The sequence below is a fragment of the Neophocaena asiaeorientalis genome, unplaced genomic scaffold (assembly GCF_003031525.2).
Source record: "Neophocaena asiaeorientalis asiaeorientalis breed wild unplaced genomic scaffold, Neophocaena_asiaeorientalis_V1.1 scaffold26, whole genome shotgun sequence".
Classification (NCBI taxonomy): domain Eukaryota; kingdom Metazoa; phylum Chordata; class Mammalia; order Artiodactyla; family Phocoenidae; genus Neophocaena; species Neophocaena asiaeorientalis.
In genome coordinates this window covers 7,350,951-7,363,075 of record NW_020173108.1, presented here as the reverse complement: position 1 = coordinate 7,363,075, position 12,125 = coordinate 7,350,951, and the positions used below count along the sequence as shown (strand labels likewise).

General features: G+C 35.0%; 1 protein-coding gene across 1 annotated transcript in view; it reads left to right on the top strand.

Moving 5' to 3' along the window:
* Positions 1-10,774, top strand: part of WDR36 (WD repeat domain 36) — a 37,801-nt gene extending 27,027 nt beyond the window's left edge. The window contains exons 17-23 of the mRNA XM_024743325.1: positions 1,282-1,389; positions 4,089-4,186; positions 4,616-4,761; positions 7,003-7,122; positions 7,309-7,390; positions 8,878-9,065; positions 10,431-10,774. Coding sequence (XP_024599093.1) covers positions 1,282-1,389; positions 4,089-4,186; positions 4,616-4,761; positions 7,003-7,122; positions 7,309-7,390; positions 8,878-9,065; positions 10,431-10,580 — 892 coding nt within the window. The 3' untranslated portion in view covers positions 10,581-10,774. The remainder of the gene's footprint in view (positions 1-1,281; positions 1,390-4,088; positions 4,187-4,615; positions 4,762-7,002; positions 7,123-7,308; positions 7,391-8,877; positions 9,066-10,430) is intronic.
* Positions 10,775-12,125: the final 1,351 nt, after the last annotated feature.

Genomic DNA, 12,125 nt, shown 5'->3' with positions numbered 1-12,125 from the left:
TCCTAGCATGGAGCACTAAAAAAGGTGTTAACTCCTGTCATTTGCTTTCTTGAAATAATTTGGTTTATTTAATGTAGATTCTGAGCTTCAGTCATCTTGCCATGCCTTCTCATGGATAATGTATTGGCTTCAGTGAGTAAAGTAGTTTTTAAAACAGCCCTGATTAAAACCAGTATACTCCTCTTAAAGTATACAAGGTATTCACACTCTTAGCCAGCCTAAGAAGCCTCTTCTGCAAGATGCCAATGTATTAGGCCTTCCTTTTGCTCCTTAAATTCACCTCGTTAAATTTCCTGCTTCCACCGTCCTAGTTCAAATCTTCACTGCTTGTTAGATGACTACTACCATAATCTCACTGTTCTTTCTGTTCAGATATATTCTACATTCTGCTAGCAGATTTTCTTATGAAAGTGAAGATTACAGCACTATCTGCTCAAAAGCCTGTAGTGACTTTCCATTTATTAAAAGACAAAAACAAACTCAGATGTTTGGTATTCAAGACCAAACTGCACTCCTCGCTAGACACTGTTTTCCCTCACCTTGCCCTCCACATTTCCCTCATCCAGAAGATGCTTTACCATCAACATCCATTGAATTCCTGTCCATTTGTAAGGCTCACCTCACACACTGTTTTCTGAGAAGCCTATTCTGAGTCGTCTTCTTGAGTGTGATTGCTCCCTTTTCCTCCCCAATTTCAACCCCTGCTCATAGCTTTTTGAAGCTGTGAGACTAGTTTCTATAAGCTGCTTTATGGTTATGCTCTATAGACTGAATTTTCATGTTTCATATATAGCATGGTTACCTATTTGAAAAACAGAATTGCTGAAATTTTTTCTACTACCATTCCCTTATTATTTATAATGATTTTATTACTTTCTTCTATTGCCTACACCTTTTATTATTTTCACTGAAATAACAAATACAGGAGAGTACTGATAATCTATTTTAAATGTGTGACATCTTTAGAATTGTTTCCAAGTCTGCCAAAATGGCATTCCAGAAAAACAGCATTTCCTCCTGTATTCTCCCTGTTGTTGAAGCTCTCTCCAGTTAATTGGTCTATTTAGTGCTCTGCTCTGGGGCTTTCTCATTAAGGAGATTATTTTCACATAGTAACTTAGTTAACAAAGCTCTTTGTTAGTGATGACTTTCTGGTGTTGGTGATTTTAAAAAAAAATTTCTGCATTTCTTACCCTTTGATTTTTTAGCAAAAATGTATTTTGTGAATTATATCCTTTTTGGTAGAGTTCAAATATTTTAACATCTTGATTCTTTCTATAGCCTTATAGACAGCTTTTTGTTGGACTCAGCTCCTCTTAATGTTACTATGTCCCCTACCGGAGACTTTCTGGCCACTTCCCATGTAGACCACCTTGGAATTTATCTATGGTAAGTTCTTGTATACAGTTCTCTTTGGGGTAAGAAGGAAAAGGAAGATGATATTGTCAGACAATCATAGTTGCTAACATTGCCCTTTAGGTTTTTTTTTTAACTTATAAAATGGAAATGTCACATAGTTCACCATAAGTCTATGACTAAGTCAACATCTGCTTGATAATTTAGATAGCTTTGCTCAAGTGTGTATTCTAAACCACATGATTGATTTTTATCTGTTATACTGTTTGGCTTTTATTTGCGGAAAGGATAAGTGAGTTTAAAAATCTTAAAAAAGGGATATCCCCAGCCAGGCTGGTCTTCCTGCCACTGCCTCAATACCCCTTTATGACCTTGGCTAGTCACTTCTCAACTTCAGACCCCTTTATCTATAAAGTAATGCATAAGTGTGGGCAGAATGCTTTCTAAGATTCATTTTAGTTGCATAACTTTTCATAGCCATGTACAGATCTTAATGGTGGTCTTCTAATGGTGATGAACATAGAAGAGTTCAAAATAAATGATCCATTATCTGGGTCTAGAAAATTTTTTGTTTGTTTTCTGAGTTTAGATGCCTAATTCTTTTAACTCTTATTATTGAGGAAGAGGAAAAAATGAATTCCTTTTGTAATTACAAGATTTTCTAATTGGCTTTTTGGGATATGAAAGTAAATTCACTATATAATAAAAATAGATTCTGGCCATCTTAATAAGTAAAATGGGGTATCTCCTGGAATCTTTGAGGCTTAAACAATCAAGACAAGAGAAGAATGGTAGCTGTGGTACCTCAGCAACAAGAGCATATAGTCCAGCTATTAACTTAGAATCTGATATTTCCAATTTTTATTTTCCATTCCAGATTCATTATGTTTGGGAGACAGAATGTGATTAGCCCACTTTGGGACAGGTATCCACATCTTGATTAGTCATCCAAGGCCATGGTGCAGGGTCAGGTAGCGCTTAGAGGACCTTCTAGAAAGGAGAAATCCGTGATTATTCAGCAACCCCCCAAGAATCTGATCAGCATATTCTCTCTCTGACTTAATTCTCTCAGTCCATCTTTACTTCATTTATAATTTCCTTACATGAAGGTTGCCATTTGTCAAAGGAACATAAATATATGGATGTTATGTTACCTTATAAAAGTATTAGCCATTACTGATCTCTCAAATAAATATTGGGTTGGCCAAAAAGTGCCTTCAGTTTTTAAGTAAAAATAAAAGACACATTTTTCATTTTTTACCGAGAACTTTATTGAACAATGTATTCACCCTTTTGTTCCACTACCTTCTGCCATTTTTCAGGCAACTTCCTAATTCCACCTTCCCAAAGCTTTTTGTCTTTTTGAGCAAAGAATTGTTCCAGGTGCCTTTTCAGTCTTTCAAGGAATTGAAATTTTTTCCATTAAGAGAATTTTGTAAAGACCGAAATAAATGGAAATCCGAAGGTGCATTGTCTGTTGAATACGGCAGATGAATCAGAACTTCTCAGGCAAGCTGTAACAGTTTTTGCTGGTTACCAAAGAAACAAATGCAGTCTTGCGTTATCCTGATGGAAGATTATGTGTTTTCTGTTGACTAATTCTGGATGCTTTTCGTCGAGTGCTGCTTTCAGTTGGTCTAACTGGGAGCAGTACTTGTTGGAATTAATTGTTTGGTTTCCTGGAATGAGCTCATAATAGAGGACTCCCTTCCATTCCCACCATATATACAACGTGAATCACCTTTGGATGAAGACCGGCCTTTGGTGTGGTTGGTGGTGGTTCATTTCGCTTGCCCCACGATCTCTTCCATTCCACATTATTGTACAGTTCCACTTTTCATCGCCCGTCACAATTTGTTTTAAAAACGGAATGTTTTTAAAACGTTTTACGTTTAAGTAGAAAATCACATGCGGAAATACGATCAAGGTTTTTTTCGCTTAACTTACATGGAACAGAAACATCAAAGCGATTAACATAACCAAGCTGGTGCAAATGATTTTCAATGCTTGATTTGGACATTTTGAGTATGTTGGCTATCTCCTGCCTAGTATAACGTTGACTGTCCTCAATTAATGTCTCTATTTGATTGCTATCAACTTCAACTGGTCCACCTGACAGTGAGGCATCGTCCAGCAAGAAATCTCCAGCACAGAACTTTGCAAACCACTTTTGACACGTTCTATCAGTCAAGGCACCTTCTCCATACACTGTGCAAATCTTTTTTTGCATTTTGGTTGCATTTTTACCTTTCTTGAAATAATAAAGTATAATATGCCAAAAATGTTGCTTTTTTTCTTCCATTTTCAGTATTAAAATGGCTACACAAAAATTCACCAATTTGCTAAGTCTTTTTCTAAATGTACGCTGATACGACAGCTGTCACATACAACCTAACAAAATTGTTTCGAATGAAGTTGAAGACAACTAAGTGCTACTAGAGCCATATTAGGGGAGAAAACGAACGAACCTTTTGGCCAACCCAATAGTTTTTTGTGCTACATTAGAAATAAAGACTCCATTAATAATGTGTATGCACACCTTTCTTGTGATGACATCTATGATATGAATCAGCATTTTCAAATTAATACTATTTTTGAGATCTTTTTTTAACTTACAAGTGATCAGAATTTATAGCCAAGTTCAAGATTGTGGAGATTATTACCAATAATTGAAGTTTCCCTGAACATATTTTTGTAAGTTTTACAATATTGCTTATGTTTTTGTTTCTCAGGTCCAATATTTCCCTGTATTCAGTTGTTTCATTACGGCCACTTCCCACAGATTATGTTCCTTCAGTAGTGATGCTTCCTGGTACTTGTCAAACCCAAGGTAATCACAAAATAGTAGTTTTTGAAGTGTAATATAATAAACCTAACGTGCAGGATATTGCTACTGAAGGCAAAATTTAATGCATTCAATCAAAGTATTTTTTAGCTTATATGAAATATTTTGAATGACTTCATGAATTTATGCAAAGATATAATTGATGTGGTATTGATATCGAATAGTATACCAGTGGAGAAATGTTTTGAGTCTGGTGATGGGAACTGTAGTTAATATGAGAAAATAAGAAGATGAACTAAATAAATAGAAAGATTTTACAAGGCTATATTGAGTGAACATGTTATGAAATACTAATGGAACTAATTAGTTCTAAATGAACTAATTAGTTCATTTAGAATGAACTAATTTGCTTTTATATGGTAAAAAATCTCATTCAGCATTAATTTGTTTTACCTGAAAATTTTTTGTTTTAAGATGTAGAATTATTAGAAGAAACCACAGAACCAAGTGATGAAATGATAGAGTATGACTCCCCAGAACAGTTGAATGAGCAGCTGGTGACTCTGTCACTCCTTCCTGAATCCCGGTGGAAAAATCTTCTAAATCTTGATATTATTAAGGTAATACTATAGTACACTTAATATTGGCCCCTAAAGACACATTCCAAAAGTATTTTCTTTAGTAGAGATAGCTTCCCTTACTTTGAGGGCTTTAGGAGGAGCAGGTGATGCCTAAGGTAGTAAAGAGAATACCATTTGGTTAAATGCTGTTTAATCTAGTATGATTATCGCAAGATTTTCTCTCTATATATGTATCAACTTTGAGGGCAATCAAGGACCTCTGGATATAGCAAAAGTATAGCCTGCACCTACAGAGCTATTAGAAATTGGATGTTTTAAGCCCAGCCTAATAAATTACTTTTTTAACTTCTGAAATAAGAAAAAAAAATATTGCCATAATGTGTGATGTTTCTATTCCTAGACATTTTGGGGATTAGAATACTTTCACTGGTCTTTTTAAAAGTAAGCTTCAGTCACCCTTTATCATACCACACCCTGCTCTGTCAGCTATAAGAAGATTTGCTGTTGGGTTCAGGCACATAATTTAATATGAACTAGGTATGGGGTAGTGTCCTGAGACAGCAGTGGAAAAAAACTTAGGCCCTTTGTCCTTGAGTTTACAATTTTACATTAAAAATGGACAATTATGGCATAAATTAATTTTTAAAAAGCATGTTTCATGACCCCTATTTGTGAGTAGCAAAAGCAATTAATTGAAAGGTATAGACTAGAGTAGAAAATTTCAGAGACTATCCTTTGATAATTAGGGTAAGTATTGTTTTATGAAATGCATACAGTCACCAGAGGTTATGTGTGTACTAAGTCACATTAAGGGCTGGCATTAAAAAAAGTGTAAGGAACACTGACATAACTATGACAAGGTGCAGCAAGTATTTTTGTAACTAATAACTTAGCATAAGAAAAGTTGTGTGTGTCTTGGGTAAGAAAAGAGAGGTTTTCACATGTTAATTTGACGCACAGAATTTAAAAGTGCTTCTTTCGCTCACTTTTTGAAAGATTGGGCATCAGCATAAAGGTGTGCTGTCCAGGCACATAGTTAATGAAATCTCTCCATTATGTTGTCTAGTTTGTCAGCCGTAAAGGGACAAAATATCTGCTGCTCAGATATAGTTCGTTCTGCATAAAAACATCCAGAAACCTGAGTGAATGCTCTTTATGAGAGAAATATGCTAACACCTCCAATATTTTTATTTCCTTCTGAATGAAAGAGGTTACAATTTTTATTTTTGTCCTTTGGGTAACTTTTCTACTTTAGGTTTTCTTTATGAAATTAGGTGATTTCCAGAGCCCTGTGGAACTTCTCCAAAGCCCTTTGTTTTTATTTACAACTCAGTGACCGTCTGCGTTCTAACTCAAGAACCATGAGTTAGAAGAGTAACTGTGACTTTTACTATACTTTCTACCATCACAAAGAAGGGCTGTGCTTTCATTGCTAGTGGCAGTGCTTTGTCTGGCTTTCATGTAACAACTTTCTTTTATGCTGTGCCTCCAGGAGGCCACAAGTATCCCTGGCTTTCTTTCAAAAAGCAACTCCCCAGGGTTCCTAAAGAATGGAAGAGGAATAGTGTAAGGTAAAATTGTGCGACTCCTTTATTAGGCAGTTTACCATATGCTCCTGAGATAGTGATCTGTAACAATGTAGTCACCAAAACTGAATTCTGTCAGTGGGAATTCCAAGGGAGGTTTTCATGATAGAATTTTGCTAACACTTGAAATATTTTATAAATGAGCAACAGTATTCTCTTTTTAAAAGCACAAAGTACGAAGGAAAAACAAAAATTCCAACAAAATAGAAGAATGAGGGCCATGCTTCACAGAAAAATTTCACCAAATTACTTCTAATGGTGGAGTCTAACTCTGGATCCAAATTTCTTTTGGAAAAAACATACTTGAAAAACTGTTGAGCATTTATGTAAATTTTGCTTTCTAGCCCATTTTGCAGAAAAGGTTGTATTTCAGTAAAAAGGAAGTTCAAAATTACTTGTTACTTCTTCACGTAAATATTCATGTTTCAGGAAAATGGGCTGTTTTTGCCTTAGAGCTTCTCCTGAACTCTGTCATTTTCCTTCTGCCTTATCAGCAAGAATACTGGAGGGTTGCACTGGGAATCCCAGTTTAAGGATATCTGTGGGTTTGGTTGGTTGGGATTTTATTTTAGCAAACTAGTCTGAAAAAGTTTCATCCCTTTCTTTACTTTTTGGACTTTTTAAAAATTAAGTGGGAATTAAATACTTAATTACTTACTAGTCTTTTTTCCTTTTCTCATTTTCTCTTAATTAGAAAAAGAATAAACCAAAGGAACCACCGAAAGTACCCAAATCAGCACCATTTTTTATTCCAACAGTTCCTGGCCTTGTACCCAGATATGCTGCACCTGAACAAAATAGTGATCCTCAACAGGTAAGAAGCAAATTGGAGGGAACATTCTAAGTATATGGGGTGCGTATTTTGTGTTTTACATTTGTAGTTTTAACCAAGACCCAGTTTTACAGATATAGAGTAAATTACTGATAGCTTTTAATTATAAACTATAAATTTTTTTTACATTTATGGTTTTTGAATAATGTGTATTTGTTTCTGTTTAAGTCTAAAGTGGTAAATCTTGGAATTTTGGCTCAAAAATCAGATTTCTGCTTGAAACTTGAGGAAGGACTGGTAAATAATAAATGTAAGTTAAATTATAAAATATTTTACCAAGTATTTCAGTTTATTTTACTTTATATGAAGAGAATTGAGTGAAATATTAGATTTCTCAATAGCTGAAAGTAAAGACCAGAAGGACTGAAATTTTGGTTTTAATCTTAAGTAGTTTTAGCTTTGTGTTATATTAAATGAGTGACACTAAACTCAGATGATATTGAGATTATAATAATCTTTTGAGAACCTTTCATTCTTTATGGAAAATTGGATTTTTTTTTTGCTTTTGTTTTTACTTACAAATACAGTTTGCAATATAGTTTGCAATACAGCAGAGACTTTTGTCTTAGATAATTTCAGATATTACCAAATTATCACATAAAAAGGTAATTTTAAAGTTTATTGAGTGTTTTAATAGATTTAAACTTTGAAAGCTACAGACTGTAGCTAATAATGATAGTACGAGCTGTAAGCAATTAACAAAAATCACATTCTCCTGTTTGACTTATACTCTTGTTTTCTGATCCAAATGCTTTGTTTTCATACCACTGTCACTCGAGTGCACATTGGCAAAAGTCAAAGAATGGTACTGATGGCTAAAGAATAGCAGGATTAAACAGGGAGTAACTTGTTATATTTATGGGGGAACAAAGAAAAAAAGCACTACTATTTAATATATACTGAAGAACAGAAAATAAAACGTATTAGACTTTTGTCATTGGTGTTCTTCCTTTTCAGAAAGCTAAAAGCATAGTCATTGCCATTGTAATATCAAATACCTCGTATAAAATTTGTAAGTGTATAGAATATGTTTTCGTAGGATGCATATGAAACAAGAGTGCTTACTTCTAGGGAAAAGAAGCAGATTTGGGGTGGGTAAGATTAGGGTGGAGTCTTTCCCCACATATATTTCTGTAGTGTTAATGTTTCTTAATAATCACGTGGTATTTTTATAATTTTTATAACGACAGAAAGAAAGAAAAATAAATTCCGTCACCTCATCTTGTTCCCAGTGGCAAATACTATTAATAACTTGGCGTGTACCTCTGTAGCCTTCTTACATTTGGATTTGTTTGACTGATTTATGAGCATATTAAAATGTCTGTTGCTAGGTATTAATTAGATTTTAACAGCCTTAATAGGAAAAAAGCTTACTGAAAATGCAAAACAAAAATTAAGCCATAGGGCTTCCCTGGTGGCGCAGTGGTTGAGAGTCCACCTGCCGATGCAGGGCACGCGGGTTTGTGCCCCGGTCCGGGAGGATCCCACATGCCTCAGAGCGGCTGGGCCCGTGAGCCATGGCCGCTGAGCCTGCGCATCCGGAGCCTGTGCTCCGCAACGGGAGAGGCCACAACAGTGAGAGGCCCGCGTACCGCAAAAAAAAAAAAAAAAAAAAAAAAAAGCCATAGAAGTAATTTCTTGTGCAATTTAAGTATATGTTGGGTTTGAAATGTAAACTAGTTTCCTAAAAGAAATGACTGTAGATAATAACTGGATTCTTATTAAAACTTAATGTAGATGAAGCTGCTCTTAACCTTCTGAAAGAATTAGGCCCGTCAGGAATTGAAACAGAGCTGCGAAGTTTGTCTCCTGATTGTGGTGGTTCTGTAGAAGTTATGAAGAGCTTCTTGAAAATGATCAGGATGATGTTGGACAAAAAGCGTGACTTTGAGTTAGCCCAGGCATACCTTGCGTTGTTTTTAAAGGTAAGTCTAATATATAAAAAAGTACTTCGCAGCTTGCCCTCCTCTAGAGTAGTGCTGTCTGATAGAACTTGCTGCAAAGATGGAAATGTTCCATATCCACACTTACCGTGTGTGGCTACTGAGCACTTGAATTGTGGCTAATGTGACTGAGAAACTGAATTTTTCACTTTATAGAAATTTAGTTAATTTAAATAGCTTCCTGTGCCTAGTGACTACCATACTGGATGGCTGGATAGTGCACCAGCTTGTACTTGTTTTTTGTTGGCTTTTGTTTTCTAACACAATTTTGACTCAACCTCCTGACTTTTATGTGTCATCCATTTGATCAGTATACTAAACTTAACTTTTTAATGTAGTTACATTTTGGCAGACTTTTTTAATGATCATGAAGAGAGTCAGGTTTTATGTTTATTTTTTGTTTTGTTTTTTCTACTGTTGAAATCAAAATATTTACTTCTATCCTGGTTGAAGGAGTTTCAAATGATTTGACAATGACAGTTGCTTTTATGACTAATATAATAGAGAACTTATGTTTATCTCAGTAGTATAATGTATTGAAGGAGGTAGATGATGCTGATTTTCAGTAATAGCAGATATGATTCTTCATTTATCCCATAAATATCTAAAACAACTTTTCAATTGATCCAATTATTTTAAATTATTTGAAAAGTAGTATGTAGAATTAAAAATAGAAATGCCGGGCTTCCCTGGTGGCACAGTGGTTGAGAGTCCGCCTGCCGATGCAGGGGACACAGGTTCGTGTCCCGGTCCCGGAAGATCCCACATGCCGCGGAGCAGCTGGGCCCGTGGGCCCTTGGGCCGTGGCCGCTGAGCCTGCGCGTCTGGAACCTGTGTTCCACAACGGGAGAGGCCACAGCAGTGAGAGGCCCGCGTACTGCAAAAAAAAAAAAAAAAAAAAAAAAAAAAAATAGAAATGCCATAAATTGTTTCTATATTCTTTCCCAAATTTACCTTCCTGAATATGTTTACTTAAATCTTTAGAAGATAAAGCAAAGGGCCCATAGGTCATTCATTAACAATGGGTTACTATGAAAGGAGAAACTTAAAAGAAGCACAGAAATACAGATTTAGTGTTAGAACTGGGACCTTGTTTCTGGATCTGTATCAGGACTGTCCTTATGTGGAGGAGAGTGATGACCACTTGAATTCTATTAAAAGAGTGACAGTACCATAAAGGAACTCATAATAGAGGAGAGGGAGATGGGAGACGGTAATAAACCAGCATTTAAGAAAAAAAATTAAGAATAGTACCTTCTGAGCTTCCTTGGTAAAACAGTTAAATCCAGAATAAACAAAATTTTAATTTTCTTAAATTAAATGTTCAACTATCGTTTTTCTTTTCAGTTACACCTTAAAATGCTTCCTTCAGAGCCAGTACTTCTAGAGGAAATGACTAAGTTGTCATCACAGTTGGAAGAAAACTGGATCCATTTACAATCACTCTTCAATCAAAGCATGTGTGTTTTAAATTACATTAAAAGTGCTTTGTTGTAAAAATAAACTTAGGTGACTAAATAAAGACTTTTATATTAAAGAGATTGAGTTTAACTTACAACCTTGTTTTCCAAGTGTCAATGTGAAAAGAAAATAAATGCCAGCACTACCAACTAGTCCGTCATTCTCCACTTTAAATGCTGAATACTTTCTTGAAATAAAAGTATACCTATTTTTTGTTTTAAAGACATAAAGAGTATTCTCAAATGATTTATTTTCTGAGTCTCTTCACATCAGTTACTTGGATATGACTTCTTTTGAATTGTCATCACCAAGCTCGTGTTTTTTGAATATTTGTAACATATGAGGTACGCTGGGTGTTTAATGTAGAATATTGCTGAACTAAACTGAAGATAAAACCAATACATAAAACAGTTATGAAAATGCCTTCATGTTATAAGGTAAAAAGGCATGTTTCCTTCCTTGGTGGCCTTTGATGAAAACATAGTTAGAGCCGGAAGGTGTGTCAGACAGTGCAGCCCTCTTGCATTGCAGAAGAGGAAACTGCTGAGGTCTGCTCAGGATCTCAGAAACAGATCCAGATTTTCTAACACTGGCCTAGTTAGTCTTCTCTACATTGTAGCCTTTCTAAAGGAACTTATTCTTTTATTCTTTTATATGAGAGGCACTTTCACAAGGCAACTTGCTATAGGAGGCAGTTGAACACATACCTAGGATAGGTGAGGGAAATTCCGAATTCCATTGAAGATATCCTTCAAAGGTTTTTCTTCCCCACTGATGACCTTTTTATTTGGGAAGAAACTGCTGACTGTACTTTTCTGTCATAACCATTGTGAAACCAGATAGTTCTGGTACTTTTTTTTCTCATCGTCATTGTTTTTGAGGTTCAAGATTTCAATATGTGAATTAAAAGTAAGCAATTCTCAAAAGCACACTGTTCTAAAAACTTGTTAGTTTTTACACTCAAAAGTAGTGTCATTCGTAAAATTCAGCTGGTTGTATTTGAACACCAATACTATTCTATTCTGATTAGGATGTAGCTTTACAGAATAATCTCCAGAAGGAATAGTCCTCACAAGGAGATGATCAACGATAACTTTAACTATCAAAGTGGTTTTGTTTAATGGTGAAAGGTAGAATTAGTAAATGGCTGAGGAAGTAAGCCAATCTGGTTTGGTACTTTGTTCTTTTAGAAATGTGTATAAACTTAAGCCATCGACTTAAATTAATAATGATTTAAGTTGTAACTTAAAAAACTGTATTTCCCCTTGCCCCAAATACTATATTCTAAAGATATGGCAAAATTTCAGTATACAATTATGTACTATGTGAAGACTGTAAATATCTAAAACAAGAGTTCTAAACTGAATTTGTATTGCTGTGACAAATCTTGAACTGAGCTTTTTCAGGTGAGAATAGAGGAGTTGAGTGTATTGTTTTTATTGGTGATAGCTTTAGATAGTATTAAAGCATCATTTTGGCAGGTAATCTTCTAAAACCTTTCCTGTATATTTGCCATCGAGGAAGGGAGGGAGAAAGAAATACAATGGATAATTTATTGTGTATATTTTTTCTTAAAATGTA